Raw genomic sequence first — 19,503 nt, 5'->3', positions numbered from 1 at the left:
TACCCCTTCACCTAAAATGTGATTTTAAAATTAGTAAAAGGTGAATTTTGTTGAATCTGCATGATCTCAAACATTCTAATGAAAACTGAAAAAGTCTACTGTAGAGATGTTTTAATATTAAATGAGATAGGTATATAAATTGTCTAATTCAATGCCTTGCACTTCAAAGGGCTCTTCCGAAGCCTATGTATTTTGGGGGTCCCATGTGACATGATTATTGGGATCTCTGGGATCATTTGGACTCTTGATCAGGCTGTCACTGCTAGACACAGCTTCTGAATTCTCTTGGAATCAGTCACTGAATAACATCCTGGCCCAGCTTAGCCAACACTTAACTGGGTGTCTGGAATCCCCTGAAGCCAACCCTCAATAGCTAGTGTTGTGTTAGGGGTATGGGAGAGCAAGATGAGGGAGGGGAGGAGGCCAAGCAAAACAGAAGTCATACAGAAAGTCACTTTGGCCTAGTCCTGCAAGGGACCTCTGGAGAATACATTCCAGAGTTGTCCCAAAAAGAGGCAAAGAAGCTGGGCTGTGATACTCCCGCACCTTGTGACAGCCTTAGTTACAGGCCACCCCAGGAGCAGGTAAATTCTCAGGCTCTTCTGCGTTTTGATGTGTGTGGCTGTGCATGTGCACAAGCAGCGTGATTCCAGGAGCCTAGGGGAGGGTGGGAAGAAGAGCTGCAGTGCTGGCTTTTGGAAGGTGGAGGGGCTGGGCTGTCTAGGCTGCGACGCTAACTCACCACGTGACTTTGTACAAGGGAGCAAACCTCAGTTTCCTCTCCTGTGGAATGATATAACAATAGTCCTGACCCCAGTGAGCTGCTGGGAAGAATAAGATAATTACCACTCACCAAGTGGCTGGAACAATACCCAGCACTCACTAAGGGAAGGCATCTCAGACCAGGTCAGAGGAATCTCGGCAGGCTGTGGGAGATACTCGGAGGAGGCAGCCGACCGCACTCTGACTCACAAGCCGGGACCTGCCAGCATTGGGCTTGGTCCAGTCAGGTCCCTGCACGGCTGTGCACCACCCGTTCAGCATAGAGTTAGGGCTAGGGCTGCTCACAAACTGCCTTAGAGACATTAGCATGGTGTGGGCACACAGTAGGAGCTCAATAAATGTTCATGGGAGAGAGAGGAAAGGAAGTGTTCCAAAGACTGTCCTTCCTCTGGGGCTTTTTTGGCCTGGTTTGGGTCCCAAAGTCCCGGCATTTCTCTGCTTTCTTCTGAGACTTTTTCACTGATTTTCGGCCACCTAAATAAACTCTCCTGGGCCCCAGACACCATGCTGAACACAGATAACATGAAACTAAGGAGAAAACTACATATTTCTCATAGACCAAACTCCTAGGCCTCCTGCTGCTCTCCAGGAGATCCATGGATACACTTTAGCAAAGTTGGGAACCCCTGGGCAAAATGGGCCATCCCTAGGTTTCCACTTTAATAACAGTAATCTCTCACATTTATGTGTATAGCCTTTGTAGGGCAAACAGCATCATCTCTTTTGATTATTATACCCATTTTATAGGTGATAGACTGAGGTAAAAGTTAAGTGAACTGCCTAGGACCTTACAGGTTGTCGGCAATAGAATGGGGACCAGAACCTAGGACTTTGGGCTCTTAGTCTGGAGCTCACCAGTGCACTAAAATCAAGAAAATCAGCAGGAATTCAAAGCCATCTTTAGGGGGTCAAACTAAGGTTCACTGAGTGAACCAGACCACATTTTGCTCCCCGAGAGCACAGCTGGGTTAGTTACTAACCATTTCTCCCTTAGCTTTTACAGGAGGCAAATAAAATTTTTGTGTAATAACAATACTTTCTAGACAGACACTGACCAAGTCTCATGAGATTCTTGTAAAACAGAGGTGGCTATGAAGATCCTCTTTTTACAGTTAGAAATAATCTCAGAGTAGGGAGTCAGTTGCCCAATACTTCAGCAGTGAGTCAGTGCCAATCCCAAAATAGAGCTCATCTCCCACAACAGCCATGAAGACAGCCATGGGCCCAAAAGTCTCCTGGAATGAAGTCAGGCCATGGCCCCATCACTCTGCCTGGGCTTCGCTCCCCACCAGGCTCTGCCAACCTCACTCCTGACTTCATTCAGGTCTCTACTCAGACATCCCCTCCTCAGGGTGACCATCCCTGACGCTCAGTCTGAAATAGTCACTCCCTAACATCATCTCCTTTGTTTTTCTTCATAACCCTGTAACAACCTGAAATTATATTACACATCTATTGTTAGCAAGTTTAATAATTGTCTCCCTGCTAGAATGTGAGCTGAGTGAGGGCAGGGGTTGTGCCATGTTCAACGCTATATCCCTGAGGCTAGAATAGTGCCTGGAACCTAGTAGAGACTCAGGAAATATCTGGAGAGAGAATAAATGAATGAATGAATGAATGAGCTTGTGCTTCTAGCCCTCGTATGTTTGCTTTTGACAGGAATCTGCACCTCCAAGAATTATCAAACACTCTCTGAAGGATGAGGCTGAAGAGGCTGCCCGTAGAGAACTCCCAGCACGCCGCTGAGTCTAGGGCCTGGAGCTTAAAGAGGACACACCCACACCAGAACTTTCCACTCACAAATTCAATGAGTTCTTGATGCTCTGACAGTTCCTAAATGTCATCCACTCAGGATTTTTCAACAGCCCAGCTTCGCTGTGGCCCACCCCCTCCCCAGGCCTCCACACCTGCCACTGAACTTCCTGCTTCCTGAACCTCTAACCCCAATCACAGTCCTATAAACAAATATTCACCTCCACCACCCCCACTCTCTCATTCTTAGACCAGCTCCGCCCATGCTGACCCCTGCTCTGTTCATCTTCTAATCCCTTCACCAACCCATTCATACCAGGAGCTAACTCTTCTGCATCAGTGAGGTATTCAGGGTTGGAAATAGCTCTAACACTGGTTGCAAACTGAGTTAAATTCTACTTAAGGTTATATGTCTCTATGTATAAATTAGCTAAAAATATTTTTAAATTAGTAATCATGTGCTGCTCAATGAACATTATATTGTTAAGAAAGGATTATTGGATATAAACCCAATATGGCCAATCAAAGGGGTTTCCACTCCAAAGGAAGCAGGGAGTCAGCAGATGCAAGGGTGACCTAGCAAAGGATGACATCACTATAGTTCCCCAGCACCTCTAAGTTGAAGACACCAAACCTTCCACCTGCCATTTCCTAAACAAAGGAAGTATGTAGACATCTGGCTCAGCCAAGTTTCTGACCTCAAGCTGTTCCCTAAGCCCTACCACGTAGACCCTGTCCCAACACATGAGTCCTGCCCACATCCTTGGCCTGCAGACACTCCAGCCTCAAGGACAGTGGGTCTCAAAGTATATTCCATGGATAGCTTGCATCAGAATTCCTGGGGTGTTTGCTAAGAATGCAGAATTCTGAACCTCACCCACCCTAGACCTACTGAATCAAAATCTCTGGCAGTGGGACTATGAACGTTATTCAGCTCACCCGGCCCCCACCCATAATTGTTTTGCAAACCAAAGTTTAAGAACCAATGCCCTAGAGAGAGGTCACCTCACTTTCCAACCCAGTTCCCCTTGGCTCACCCTGAGAATGAGGAGATTGGACAAAGGTCCAGGTCGAGGAAATAACTGGCTGTGGTTCTGGGACAGACATGTCCTTGAAAGTCTTCCCTCCTTGTAGATTCTCATCTTCTGAGATCCAGTCCTCCTAGAATTCCATGAGGCCTAGGGCTGGTCCCCAAATTGGAAGTGGGGATGGGGGTAGTACTCCTCTTCCACTTCCCAACCTGGTGGGGTTTTAGATGGAAGCAGGTCTTGTCCTGGCCTCTTAAGTCTTTCTCTAACTTAGCTGTTTATACAGAGCCCCTGCAGCTTATATTCAAGTAACACATTTCATTAGATCTAGTAGTTCTGAAACAGGATGTGGTGGCAAAACCCTATTAGTCACAAACAGTGCACAATTCCCTGTTCTTATCTGCTGTGCACATGTAAATCTCACACAACTGGAGGGATGCCTTCAGAGAAGGATTGGGAGGTTCATGGGCGTCTCTCTTTCCACTCCAGAAACATGACTAACAGCACTTTGTTGTCTCTCTCTGGGTCCTGGAGTCAGCTCCCTGAATTCACAGCTGCTGACTCAGTATTTGCCCCAAACTGACAGACGAGCTGGAAGCCCAGAGCTGCCCCCACCTGACTCTAAGCATCATCAGACCTCAAAAGAACTGCCTCTCCTAAGCTCCTTGCCCAAGTTCACCATTCCTCAAGGATGCTGAACATGTACCCCTAGGGGACCAGAATGCCAGCCATGTTTCTATAGAATCAGAGTCCCTCTCAGCCCTACTGGACCATTGCTGAGGCCTCTGCATGCCATGGATGGCCTCAGCCCATCCAAATTTGTGACAGAAAGAAGGGCTTGTACTGACCTGCAAGGTCAGGCAGGATCAACATCAGTTGCAGCAAATGCTTGTGGCCAGAATTCAGCAATGATTCAGCCACAAAGATATAACGGGAAGTTCTTGTTTTGGCTGCCCAACATCATTCCTAATCACTTTAGGAGGAGGAACCAGATTTTCCTTTGGAGAACGACCCCTCCTCCAATACCAGTCTGGTAGGATGTCTCCCAAGCCACAGTGATTGGGTCACAGATGGGCACAGGAAGAAGCCAGTCCAATTGAAACCAATTCCAGAACTTTCTCTGGAATTCTTGGGAAAGAGAAGCTCTCTTCCCACTGTAGTTGCTGAGCTGAGAGAAATAAAAGTTCAGAGCTGCTGGAGACCTTCTTGCTTCCATGGGTGAAGACCCCCCTGAGAGAGAGACCAACACAAAGGAGAGACAAGAGACAGACTGTGAAACTGAGCCCTGATGACATTATATGAGCACAATGATCCAACTAACCCTGAAACCAATACCACTGGACTTTTAAATCACGTGAGCAAATAAATTCTTTTTTTATATGCTTGAACCGATTTGAACTGAATATCTGCCATTTGCAATGCACGGTCCTGACTGACACAAATGGACAAGAGAAATCCTGAATAAAAAATGGGACCAAATGCTAAAGAAGACTAAATAAAAAGTGCCCAGAAAAAGAAATGTTAAAGTACTCTCAACATTGCTATACAAGGCTCTTCACAGTCTGATCTGTGCACCACTTCCCCATCCCATGATGTATCAATAGCTAGCAGTTTCCAACATGTGCCTCTGTTTACGTCAACACCTTTGGGCTGCAGACAGGACTCTCTATGTACACTCTATAGGGCCTATTTTTAATGTGTCTTTTCCCTCTATTAGGTTCATGAGGATCTTAATGGCAAGGGTTGGGTTTTATTTCTCTCTCACTTCTTATTTACTGGCCCATAGTAGGCACTCAATATTTGTTGGATGGATGGATGAAAAGGAAGCTACACATGCAGCTCAGTCCTATACTTGTTCCTGTAGGCCAAGTGGACTCCCCTTGTCTCCAAACCCACATTTCTCCTCTAACTGCCATGAGAATAAATAACAAGGACCTCCAAGACCAATTGATTGGAGCAAACTATGTGTGTGAAGAACTATATTTTCCAGTGATTCTCCAAATCAGAACCCCAAGCCCATGGTGTTTATCCTAAGCCTTCCTATCTGAGATTGTACATTACAAAACAGCATGGTTGTTCTTCACCTTAATTTGCTTTTGCACATCTTCCACTTCCTTGCCCAAAGGAGAAACCTGGCTTCTGCTAACGAAACACCGCTTCCCTCACAACCCTCTTCAATGAGGTCTGCTCTGATTCTCACTTCCCTTGGTCTGGGAGCAGAGTCAACATTTGTGCTTACTACCCACTGCCACATCCTGACTAGGCTGTTGCCCTGGAGGCTCCTTGTCACTCTCTTTTTCCAAACATTTTCCATCTCAACCACCCCCCCCAGTACCCCACGTTGGTTTCCTTATGGCCTCCATGTCATTATCCAGAAATCAAGGATCAGCCTCTGCTTAGAGATTTTTCTGAGCGTTCCCTGGCTCTGACCACTTAAAAACATGCGAACTGGTCCCAATCCTCACCACAAGGTATTCAAATGTTGAGGCTTCCCCAGTCCTAAAAGTTATCCCTACTGTGACAGGGCAAAGATGATCATATATGTGTTCCAGACTTCTCCCACCACCTGCTGCCACAGAGGAATCCGGACTGCCAGGCCTGTTCTTTGGGCTTTTATGATACAGAATCCAGAGGAAAGTGGGAGGGCGAAAGGAGATCTTCTAGCTGGGGATGGAGAGGAGTTTTGAAGCAAGAGGCAAAGGAGGAGTTACCTCAGGCTGGGCTACCCTCAGGGCTGCCCAGACGGGGCCAGAGTTGGGGCTGACATCCATCTGCACTCACCAAGCCTTGAGCCCTGATATGGACAGCAACAGTCCCCAGGGAAAGAAGCACATATTTCTAACTTGTCCACCCAGACAGAACTTTTAAAAATTCATACAAAGGTATCCTAAAAGCCAGCAGCTCTCAGAGATGTGGATAAGAGAGGGGAACAGATTTTAATAGCTGTGGTGTGTGTCTCCCTCAAAGTGTTAAAAACACACACACACAAGTTCAGAGGTTGAGTTACTTTGAAATTACTTGTTATGGGACTTCCCTGGTGGTCCGGTGGTAAAGAATCCGCCTTACAATGCAGGGGACATGGGTTTGATCCCTGGTCAGGGAACTAAGATCCCACATGCCTCGGGGCAACTAAGCCCACGTGCCACAACTACTGAGCCCGTGCTCCTCAACTAGAGAGCCCGCATGCTCTGGAGCCCGCATCACAACTAGAGAGAGAAAAAACCCACACGCCACAACTAGAGAGAAGCCCGCACACCACAACTACTGAGCTCGCGTGCCTCAACTAGAGCCCAAGCGCCGCAAACTACAGAGCCCACACGCTCTGGAGCCCACGCACCACAACTAGAGAGAGAAAACCCGCACACTGCAACTAGAGAGAAGCCCACGCACCACAACAAAGAGCCCACGCACCGCAACAAAAGATCAGCATGCCTCAACGAAGATCCCGCGTGCCGCAACTAAGACCCGATGCAGCCAAAAAAATAAAGAAAATAAATAAATAAATAATAAACAAATCTTTAAAAAAGAAAGAAAGAAATTACTTGTTCTGTTTCTGGGTTTTGCTCTACAATGGGGTGGCACGGGTGGGTGGAGGACTGATAAAATTACACTACCTTCTCTTTCTCTTTCCAGTCTTGAAGCTCAGAGAAGTATGGTTTGTCTTCCAGTTTAGTTTGTCTTCCAGTCCCCCAGCCCTGCTTTCTTCCTCCCCTTCTCACCAGCCAGTGCTGGCCCCCTCCTTTCTGTCCGGCTCTCTGTTGTCTGGCTGCCTTGAGGGCCCTTAGAGAGGACTCAGAATGTCACTTGAGACTGTCTCCCCATCCCCACTGCCTCAGCCTTAATTCCGACCTCATTTCCTCTACCTGTAATTTCTGCAACCACCTGAGGGTCTCCCTAGATTATCAGGGCCTCCACATCACCGCCCAAAGGGTTAACAGAGTGGTTGGATCACTCTCCTCATTAAACACTCTTCCCGGCTTCCCACTTCCTATAAGGTACATTTCAAACTCTCCATCCTAACCCAACAAACTTTTCATGCTACCCTACCCTGCCCATCTCTCTTGGCCTTCTTGGCCCACACATATTCTTTACTCCAACTTTAATCTTCTACCTGTGGTCCCTGTCCTTACGCTGCATGATACTTTCCCAGATGTGGCTTTTTTTGGCCTGGAACACTGCTCCCTTTCTCCCCTTTTCTTGGTCCCCTTGGCCCAATGCCTACTCGTCATTTAAAACTCTGCTTAGATATACCCTCCTCCAGGAAGCCTTCGCTGACTGCTTTTTCTCCAGTCTGACTTTGTCACTGGCAAAGCCCACTGGGGTCCCCAGGGAAAAATAAGATGGAATCTAGCTGATAAGATAAGGTCTAACGTCTTCTTTTGTGTTTAGTTTGCCTGTAGGAGGTCGTGTGCAGAGGCCTTGCACCTAATTCGTCAGATTAGAGTTCCCTGGGCAGAAGCACCGGGCTGGACACCTCAGCTCCCAGACTGTGAGCAGAAGCGCTGCGCTCAACACCGCAGTTCAAGAGGGCGGGGAGCCCTTGAATTGTGTGCAGAGATGCTGTGCCCCGCACTGCAGTTCGGAGTGTGAGCAGTGCCCCTGCGCCAGCCCAGCGAGAACTCGGTACCCTCCCCTCCGAAGAGAACCTTATAAAAGCAGCCCCACCCATGGCCTCTCGGGAGAGTGTGTGCTCTAGAGTGACAGCTGGCACTTCTCCATTCTCTGATCAAAGAATAAACCTTTCCTTTGCTTCAGAACCAAACTCGGTCTCGTTCTATGGTCACGAGAGACACCAGGCAGGAGGACCCTTGTTGGGGCACGACTCTAAAGGGTCGGTAACAATTTCATGCCCCTTCCATAAGCAGAGCTCTATCATATCCCTTATTACCCAGTACTGAAACACTGATTTACCTGTCTCTCTCTTCCAACTTATTGTGATTTCGAAGTCAAGCAAGAACCATAACTCATTCATCTTTGTACACTCAGTGCCTGGCCTTGATAAATTTGTGCCAGTTGAATGAATACATGAATGGGTAAGTGGGTGGAATTTCACTAAACCCACTCAACACCATAGTACTGAAAGCTTAATATTTTGTGCCCCCAACCCCCAGATATTTGCACCTTAAGAGAGGTTATATGATCCGGTGTTCCTCAATTAAAGGCCTACAGATCACTAGTGGTACACGAAGAAGTGTGGGAGGAGTGCAGTTTTTCACAGCATTACTAAGAATTCTCCCCCGCTCCTTCTTCGGCGTCATCTGTAAAATAGACATCGTCTGCCAAGCCAACCTGCTATCCTGAGCTTTAAGGATACTGCCAGTCATTTGAGAACTTTCCTAAATGTCCTGATCTCCATTCTCTTTGTCCTGTTTCTTTTGTGCGCTGTGTCCACCAACCTCACCTTCCTGGAATTATTCACCAGGCATCTGCTCCTCCCCTAATTCCCCCAACACCAGCCCCCTGCAAGCCTGAGCTTGCTCTACATGACATGATCTCTTGAATGCCAGTCAGCTCTTACTTGATCCTAGACCTGGATCATTATATGCAAAGCTGCTGATCGTTAATTTTTATAGATCCCTGAGTGTCTCCTCAGAAAAAGCTATGATGCAACTTTTGGTTTGATAGTGTGGTTTTTTTTTTTTGGCCACATGGCATGCGGGATCTTAGTTCCCCAACAAGGATGGAACCCGTACCCCCTGCAGTGGAAGCAAGGAGTCTTAACCACTGGACCGCCAGGGAAGTCCCTGATTGTGTTTTAAAGTCATAACAGTGTCAGCACTCCTGCAATTATTGTGGCCTTGAAGCTTTCCATAAAAGTTACATGTACTAAAAGAATAAAAGAATCCTTACAGCTGGCAGAGGACATATAGGTTGGCTAAATGATATTCTTTCATAGCAACGGGGATTTATCTTTATACAGAAATGGCTTCTCCAAAAGAACTTGAGACGGCTTATACTAAAGCAGCAGAGGTATTATAAAATAAAACAGTAACAACAAAAAATAAGAAGATAAGAACTAAGGAATTAAAGTAGGAGGAGAATATATCACGGAAACCTAGGCTAAGGAAAGCTAATGCACTGATCTTCCTGACAGCCAAAGCAAATACAGAAGTATAACAAGTTGGCTAATTAAAAAGTAAGCCAGGATCTGTTATCTGTTTTTAATGGATATTTATTTTTCCTTTTGTCCAGTACCACCCCCTCCTCTTTCTGGAAAATGCTCTTCTCCCCACCCAGGTCTCACTCAAACTATGTGGTTCAAGTAGGAGCTCTCACCTTTTTATAGACATCTCTCTCTCTCTCTCTCTGTGTCACACACACACACACACACACACACACACACACTCACCTCTTCATCCAACAATAGACTCCTGAGCTAAGTTGGGCGGACCGTTGTGCCCCATGTTCCTGACGGTGATTGGTCTAGGACTGGGTAATTGAATGGAACTGAGCCAATCATGGTCTAGGACTGGGTAATTGAATGGAACTGAGCCAGTCAGTCTTTCCTGGGGGCTTTCAAACTGAAGCTAGCCTCTCAGTTTCTCCCTAGAACAAAAGCTGGGAGAATTGAGTCTCAGAGCTGCCAACAGGCAAATTCCCCATCATGAGGCAGAAGTGCACCTGAGTAATCCTACCTGAGAGAGAAGCCAAATGGGTGGGAAGAAATCTCCCTGACTGCATTCAAGGCCTTTGTTCCTCTTCCTCCTGGGCTCTGCTACATTCCGGCCCTTCCTATGCTTTGGTTATGTGACCAAATACCTTCCTCTTTTGCCTAAGCTGGTTTGACTTTGAGTTCCTATCCCTTGCAACCAAGAGAATGCTGACTAATACAGGAACATTGAGCAATGAGATGGATGGTGAGCTCCAAGGAGGTTTTACCAAAAACACAGATCTCTTCTCAGGGACTGTTTGGCATTTACTATATTAGAATTTAGTTCTGTAAAGGCATTTTCATAAAGAGACTGCTACATATCCATGTACTTGATGCAGGGATAAAGCTCAGAAATTAAGATGTAAATGATGAAAGTATTTCTCTGTTGTGTTTCGGTTGAATGCTGCACGGAACATTATTCAAAACTGGAGAAGAATATTTTTTTCTGTTCTTGATTGAAAGAAGATCCACATGCCCTAGACACCAGGGTGGAAATGATAGAGCTTACATTTTATTGAAAATTCAAAGGACCTGATTGCACTTCTGCCCTAAGGCAGCAACCTCTGCCCAGCATCTTCCAATCCTAAGAAAGGTCTGCAGGAGTCACTTTGTAGGCATAGCACATCTGTGTCCAGATGGTCACATGAGTGACCTATTGAATCCACAACATTCTGAAGCATTTGGATGTTCTCACTGCTCCTTCTAATTTTTCCTATGGTGACCACACTTTATCATCCTTCCCTTTTCTAAAGTTGTGCAATGGCCTCCCAACTCTTTGAGGACTTCCTGCTCTGACCAGGATGCTGCTTAGTGACAGAACCTGCAGGAGGAATATCAAGTTTTTATTCATGTCAAACATTTGCAGGGTGTCTGCTGAATGCCAGCTACTGCAGTGGTCGCTCATGCTTTCAGCCTGATTCTAGTCCATATATGATGGGTGATGCCATATACTCTCACAGGTATGCCCAGGGCTACCCACAATTTGGAGGGAGAGGAGGAAGGAAAGTGCAAGTAATTGTCCTCTTGTCTTCTAGGATCTCAGAATCCTTATCTCTGATGCATATGTAACAAGAGCAGTGGAATTCCCTAATACTTGTTTATCTCATACTACTTTAAGCCCTATTCTGCCTCTGATGCAGGCCTGTCACATAGTCGCTGCATATAATGGACCCTTGGCAATTTTTGGTTGCCCAGCATCTGAAACCCTCCTGAAGTGTGGCAAATCTCCCTTTGAATGAGATGTAGTTTGTGGCAGAAGCCACTTCCTTATCCGGAAGCTGCAAAGCCAGATGCTCACTTTCCAGCTTGTCACAGTTAATACCCTAACATGTGTAACTCAGACTTGACCAATCAGCTAAACCAACACCAGGCTATGAACTGGGAGCTGGTGGTGCAGAGGCAGGAACAGAGGAAAACCTGTTCTGGTAGAGGCAGCAGAAGCAGCAGCAGCCTCCAGTTTCCCGAGACTGCAGTGGCAGCAGCGCCACGGGCCACAGCCATGCTAGCATTGGTCTCCAAGGTCCCGCAGCAGCAAGGGAGTCCTCCCCACAAGGGTTCTAGGTGGCTTTAGGTTGTGGTCCTGGCCACTGCCTGGCCTCCCTTGCTCCTGTCTGTTTCCTGAGTTTGGTACTCCAGCCTTCTGGAGGATTCTGTGAGTTACCTACCTACATCCCCTTCTCAAAAGAGCCAATTGATTTCTATTCCTTGGAACTAAGAAATATGACTTACTACCATGCATAAAATGTTTAGGCAAATAAATTTATGAGTGAATCTGTTTTATTATGTGTATTTCACAATAACTCACCAGGATAGGTAGACACAAATCATTAGCCTCACTGTATTGTTGATAATGGTGCTGAGCCTCAGAGGAGCCAGACGATTCCTCCAACATTTGCACAGCCAAGAAGTGGCAGGGTCTGGACTCAAATTCCAGTGACAGAACTTTAAGATAGTGTTCTTTCCACTATATCAACAGTTATTGGCTCCAGCCCCAATGATGTCCCATACGTTCTTGAGGTCCTATACTTTGAAAGCATACTGTCTCTTCACCTCACACCCTGACCTGTCTCCTTATTTCTCACTTAGCCCTTTGACCCAGGCCAGTGCCCTAAGGCATGCTGGGTCTTTGCTACCAGCATCTGTCAGCTCAGCCCCCAGACACAAACTGGGTGAGTGTTCCTACTATATCCTGCCTGTGCATGTATGTGCAAGCACACAGAGGCAATAATTTTTACATCTTCTCCTCATTTTCAGCTTATGTAGACCACACTAGTGCATGGCAGGGAAGGGGAGTTAATGGTCTTGCACAGGAAATGTCCTAACAGCCATATTTCTGCCCAGTGGAGAGGTCTGTTTTCAGTTTGGATCCCAATAGGGAAACCGTTCTTCCTAGCAAAGTGAATTCTCTGGAGGGTGAAATGGAGACAATGCTATCTACTTGTCGTTATTTAATTGCCAACATTGTGAAGATTAAATGAAATGAAAAAGAATCCAACAAAGTTCCTGGCATGCAATGAATGCTAAAAAAATGTTAGCCTTTCCACTTTCCAAGCTGTGAAAAGTACTTAATACAAGGTGTTTATTACTACATACTTTATAAAAACAAAATTTTGGAAGCAACCTATATTCACGATGAATGATTTTCATATTATGCTTCTGTTAAAAATGGTAGCTATATAAATAAATAAATAGTAGTTATGAAAACTATGGAGCACTACGGGGGAAAGGTTATAAGAAAAAAGGGTGCAAAGCAAGATGCAAATTATACATTAACTATGTTTACAAGTATATTAAAATATGCAGATGAAAAAAGGTAGAAGAACAATACCAAAATGAAAATTAACTTTATCAGAAAGTTCCATAATCTCTTACCCTAAAATCTTGCAGCTGGATGTGTTTTGGTATTCAGAATTGTTTGGCTATTACCATATCATGAATACTACACAGTACCTCCAGCACGCCTTAATCGAACACATTAGCACCTCAGCAGTGAATATATGAATAATTGTCCTAAGTGAAATAATAAAGACTCTAAGTAGCCTCCTCTCAGTTCAGAAGAGGAGATGAGTGGGGTTCCAGCTGGATTTGGCCATCTAATAAATTATGAAAAACTTTTCCGTTTTCAGCACTTTGGGGATTTTGAAATTGCAGATAAGAGATTATAAACCTATCGTACCTAAATATTAACCACCATATTGGTTCTGCCAAAAGGACAATGTTAAAGTGTAAAATACAGAACCCAATGCCAGAAGTACAATCATCAGTCCATTTGAGTTCATCAGCAGTACCCACTGTGGCAGTAGCAATCCTCAATGTTTTTGCCATTAGCCAGATTTTCAATCCAGACCCAGATGGCTGTAACTCATCCTTGTTTATTCTATCCCCTGCACTTACTGGCTCCTTTCTAGGTATCTTACGTCATTACGGAGAAAATGCAAAGGATTACATATAAACAGAAATTATGAGTAGCCTCTTGCCCCCCTTTCTGCCATCCAATTCATAGGTTGTGCCCACAATACCCTTCCCATTCCTGGCCTTGTACTTGATTTTTGTAGCTAGTGGTTAAAGTCCCCTCATCATAGCTTCAGGGAACCAGACCCAGAGACTGAGGTACTGGGGTGCAAGGCAGGGGCCAAGGAGCAGCAACAAAGGAGCTTGCTGTTGACGGCCTCAGCCTGGAAGCTTATATATTCATGTAGGAAGAGCCAGCCATCACGTAGGACTGAGTAGCCTGATGACCCCTCCCTACATCAGCGCTACCCCCCTCCCTCTGCCAACCCTGGGAATCACAGCATGGTTGCCCTCATGGGTCAACATCAGAATTTGCCATATTCTGCAGTGAGTTGCTCCCCTGCAAATGGACAGAACCACTGGCTTAAATGGAGATCACTTGGGAAGTGGGGCCCTGTATGCAGGATGCACAAGCCCTTCTAATGACTTTGATCTGGGGACCTGTCCAGAGGCAAAATACAAATGGCAGCTTTGGAGCAATCTTATAAAAGACACTAGTAATCTTATAAACTTTTAAAAAAACATTATTATAAATGTTAAATCTGTGCTTCCCTCGATTTTTCTAAGCTTTGTTCTCCCTCACCCTTTTCTCAGCCTCAACTCTACGTGTTTTCTCAGATTCCTCATTCCATTGCAGACTTTTAAATAGGCCCCCAAAGGGACCTACATTGTCTGAGTTACTAACATAGTTCCTATTTACAGCCACCGTGGTTACATATGCAGCTAGACAACAGCTGGGCAGCAGGTTCAGAGAAGCTGTATAGGGTAATGGAAGTGATAAAGATAAAGAAGTGGTAGATCCTCTGATGCATTTGGACCACATGAAAGATCACTGTGGAGAGGCTGTGAGCAAAAGATACCCCGAAAACTAAGCAAATGGAAAAAAGAGTGAGTTATTAACTTCAGGAAAGACAAGAAGGTTTACAAGAAAGAAAATGTAATCATAGAACACAATTTGGCTCAACAGGAAACAATGTTTTCATAGATATAATGTAAACTCTTAATCCAAGTGTATCAAAAATGTGATAACATTATATTGAGAGATTATAGGGAAGGGAGTTAGGTATAAGTGCTAAATCCTTATCAGACCTACTAGAAAATAAATAAATGATGTCTAACACTGAGAAATGAAGGAAGAGCAGTATAAGAGTATTTTGTAGAAATATAAATATAATACCAGAAGAAACAGAAACAGCTAAATTTTGAAAATGGTGGGCTCTAGTGACCAAGACTGAAGGGTGGAGGAAGTGAAGAGGAATTTTTGGTTTTCATTACAAGCCTTTAAATACTATTTGAGGGCTTCCCTGGTGGCGCAGTGGTTGAGAATCTGCCTGCCAATGCAGGGGACACGGGTTCGAGCCCTGGTATGGGAAGATCCCACATGCCGCGGAGCGGCTGGGCCCGTGAGCCACAATTACTGAGCCTGCGCATCTGGAGCCTGTGCCCGGCAACAAGAGAGGCCGCGATAGTGAGAGGCCCGCGCACCGCGATGAACAGTGGCCCCCGCTCGCTGCAACTAGAGAAAGCCCTCGCACAAAAACGAAGACCCAGCACAACCATAAATAAATAAATAATTTTTTTAAAAAATTTTAATTTAAATACTATTTGACTCTTTGTTAACTATTTGCACATAGTACTTTGATAAAAATTAATTTTGATTTAAAAAGATATAAATGAAAGTTTGAAAGGTTATGAAATGAGAGTTCATAGAAATAGAACTGCAGATGACCCTTAAACATACTAAAAGATGTTTGACCTTATAAAAAATAAGAGAAATACAAATTAAAACTAACCTGAGATACTGTTTCTCATCTATCAGATTGGGAAAAACCCCAAAATTAGATGCCATCCTCTTTCGGCAAGGCCATGGGGAGTGCAAAATTATTGAACCCCTATTAAGAAGAATCTGGCAATATCCACTAAAACCGCAGATACATTTCTCTTTGACTCAGCAAACCCTCTTTTAGAAATGCAACCCCAGAGACTCCTGAATGCATGTGAAATGACGTATAAGATTATTTATTATAACATTGTTTATAATAGCAAAAAATTTGAAACAATCCAAATGTCTATTAATAGAGGATTGGTTAAATAAACTATGGTTCAATCACTTAGTGGAAATTATTTTTCTCAATGAATAAAGAAAAAAAACCCTACATAATTTTATAACCAGCTTCAGGCCCTCCAGAGCACAGAGGGCTATGTCAGAAGCTTCTCAGACAGAGCAGACTCTCTGCCCTTTCAAAGTCTGAACATAAGAGGAACTTGGCTACCAACCCTTTTCAAAATCTTAGAAACAAATCAAGACAGGCGGTGAGGCAATGTCAGACTTAATGTCAGTCCTAGGTCCAAATCCCACTTGGGCACTGCGTTAACTGAGACACTCCAAGTTTTGGTTCCTCATCTGGAAATGGGGAGACAACTCCCCACCTCAGGGGGGTTGTCATGAGGATTAAGTGGGACAGTGTATGTGACACAGGTGGCACAGGGCCTGGCCCACAATAAGTATTCAACAACAGAAGTTATTTTTAATAGTAGTACCGGAAAAATGAATCTTGTCTCCAGGACTGTGGTCATTATAGGAGGACAGTCACCTTGGAAATACCAAAATAAGAATCAAAAGAGAATGGAAGGAATTTCCCTTCATAACCACGCAGTTTGGGAAGAGACTCTTCATCCACAGGCAGACACGTGCACCGCATGGCCGCCTCCAACTTCTCGTTGCCCGTTGCTACCTCTGGGGCTGGCACACACTTTCCCTAAGCATCCTACATCAGCAGGGTTGGAAAGACCTGGGCCCAAACACTTTCTATTTAGACTGAGAAATCCCAGGACCGGAGAAAGCATTGATGTACTCAAGAGCACACAGCCAGCGGTCCTGTTTCATAGCCAGGTCAAGCAGCTAATGAAATTGCTAATCGGGCATATATTTTATAATAGCAGTTTTCTAGTGACCCAAAACAAAAAGAATAAACCTGAAAGTGAGTGCTCAGCACATCAGCTAAGTTGACTCTCATTCATTTCTGAAAGGGGTTGTGATCAATGAGAAATCATATGATCAATATTGGTAGAGTGAATAATGTGTTTATCTATGTCAACCCAATGTTATGGCCGTGCCTACACTTTACCTTTTATATACTTCTTGTGGAATAAAGCCTCCAATCTAGGGGCAGTTTGTATTGCAACAAAAACAAAAATTTCTAGAATGTGCTCAATCCTTGCTCCAGCAATGACTAGATATGTAATGTTGGGTTTCCATTTCCTCATCTGTAAAAGGGCATATTAGCGACCTTCATCATGCTGTTGCAAAAATAAAATCAGATAACTGTCTGTCTGGCATATAGCAGGCCCTGCTTCCTACAAACCCATATACCCTCTTGCCTCGTATACATACGGGACCTAATCAGTCCCACAGCAACCTGTCGACCTTGCTTTTTGAATTCCAAAGATTTTCCCCTAAGCATATCAAAAAATGAAAAATTAAAATACCTTCCATGATATTTACATAGGTAAATAGTTTTTAATTTCCTCAGCCAGAACAAAGAGCTAAGAAGAATCTTAATAAGAAGAATTACAAGAGTATTTCTTTTTCAAGGTCTCCAAATACGTTTTGCTTCCACATTTCCCTTGGGGACTGGTTCCCACCATGTCTACATCGATCTGGAGAACTCTGGATCCAGCGGAATTCACTGGGTTCCTAATTCTCCCACATTCCTACCCCCAAGCATTTGCCCAATACACAGCTCTTAGCTGAACTAAGCAGAATGAGGCGAAGAATTTCAACAGAGATATATTGAGCATCTACGAGATGCTAGGCACTATGTGAGACTCTTTTCCCCCTCATATTTAATTATCACAATAATCCTGAGAGGTAAGCATTATTGTCCCCATCTTACAGATGACAAAACAGAAACTCAGAGCATTAAGTGATTTGCCTCAAGTCCCAGGCTCAGGAAGGGGCAGAGTGGGATGGAACCCAGATCCCTTGAATTTGTTGTAACTAGTGGCCTCTCACTTCTAAAGCACCTTTGTAACTGCTTTCCCTTCCTACCCACTCGCTGCACTTAAACAGAAACCCCTAATTTTCAGCAAGTCATTGGATAACTTTAAATGAGTGGCCACATTGTTTTCTCTACATCTATTGGTGAACAAAGACAGCATTATGTTTCCAACACATTAGTCAGGTGGTGGGGGGAAAATCCCCATAACTTCGGTAATTTTCCACCCTCTGGAAGAAAGACATATACACATTAAGGTTCACCATAATGTATAAACATTGCCTTTAAATGATGCAAGCTCTCTTAATATGACTTAAATTCTAAACTTGAAAGTTTAATAGCTTCCTTTTTTGAATCTTGAATAGACACACAAAGAGAAATAAATATACAAACCATAAATGCAAGAGCCAACTAGTTACACTGGGCTCTCACATCAATACAATTTCCCTGATGACCTGCACCCAATTTGACTCTGGTCTAGGCGTGCTGACCTGAAATAGTTGCTGGCCGCGGCAAGCACCACGCGGTGGCAGGAGAATTCCTGAATGTCCACACACAAGATGACGTCTGTCAGAGCGTTTTCCACTCGGAGGGTCTCCAGGCCATTCTGCAGAATTAAGGAGAGTCCAGTGTCGTCAAATTTTACCTTATCCCCATTTAAGATTTCTACCAGGTCTCCCCTTTTCTGGGAGGGCTCATCTGTAGAAGGTGCCAGGGGCCCTTCCAAACTTTTCTCTACCACGTTGTCCATGGTCCAGGTGCCCCTTTGTCCTGCCATCAACATCCAGACTGAAGAAGTGCCCAAGTCTCAGGCTGGTCACATTGCAGAAGCTGAGCGGATTTCCTGTGCAGGGCCCTCCACTTATCACCAGCTGTCACACACACATAACAGGAAGTCTTGCACTTTCTCATCCTGTTACTACAAACGCCAGTAACTTCTATTCTTCTTCTTTCTGTAATCATCACAAGCTTAGAAATTACTTAGAAGGCTGTGTAGGAAGGGGCTCCAGTGAAAAGGAGTGGCTTCTCAGAGTCTGCTATTAGTGCTGTGTGGCTATTTCAGTCCACCTCCCCCCCTCACATCCATGAGCAGGAAGCCTCTGGTTCTGGTTATTACATTCATACTTCTGGTGCTTCTGTATCCCAAGGTGTCAATGATGGGATGGGCAGGGGACATTCCAAATCCTCCTCTTCCTTCCTCCCAGGAGTCTGAGACCCCATGATGTGCCCCAGACCAGTCCCTCGGGAACCTTGGAAAACCCACTTAGCTTTGGCATTCTCATTTCTATCAGCTCTGCATGTCATCTGTCTTTGTCTTCCTCCCTGCTCAGGGGAAAACAATGTCATGGCAAATATTAATGTTCCCCTTCCCCCCAAAATGTCTATTGTTTTATATATGCCTCTGGGGGCAGAGAAGAAATGGTCTCCAGAAACTCCATCCCCAGGGTCTTCCCTCTTAGAAGACCAATCAGGGTAGGTCGACACCAGATTGCCCTAGGAAGTCTCAAATTGGCCTGACCTCACCCAGCATCTATTGGTCATGCATCTAGTAGTGGATCATGAAGTATTTTCATTGCCTCTGCAGGTCTCCATTAAATAGAAATCACTGTCTTTTATTAAACTCCTGCTATATCCTAGGAAATTTATAGGAGTTAAGGTATTTTAATGCTTATAACAACCCAGTGGCACTAATATGACTTTCCTCATTTTATAGCTAAGGAAACTGAGTGGCAGGGCCCAGTTCTTGCTTCTAAAGCCCCTGTTTCTTCCACCACCACCA

At 44.7% G+C, this 19,503-nt stretch overlaps 1 protein-coding gene across 1 annotated transcript in view; it reads right to left on the bottom strand.

The window, feature by feature from the left end:
• Nucleotides 1-18,507, bottom strand: part of KLHL6 (kelch like family member 6) — a 54,022-nt gene extending 35,515 nt beyond the window's left edge. The window contains exon 1 of the mRNA XM_061193361.1: nt 18,215-18,507. Coding sequence (XP_061049344.1) covers nt 18,215-18,507 — 293 coding nt within the window. The remainder of the gene's footprint in view (nt 1-18,214) is intronic.
• Between the last annotated feature and the right edge of the window lie 996 nt (nt 18,508-19,503).

This window comes from Eubalaena glacialis, chromosome 6, assembly GCF_028564815.1.
Source record: "Eubalaena glacialis isolate mEubGla1 chromosome 6, mEubGla1.1.hap2.+ XY, whole genome shotgun sequence".
In the NCBI taxonomy this organism is placed as follows: Eukaryota; Metazoa; Chordata; class Mammalia; order Artiodactyla; family Balaenidae; genus Eubalaena; species Eubalaena glacialis.
Note: the sequence above shows the minus strand (reverse complement) of the source record. Positions and strands in the feature narration are given on the sequence as shown.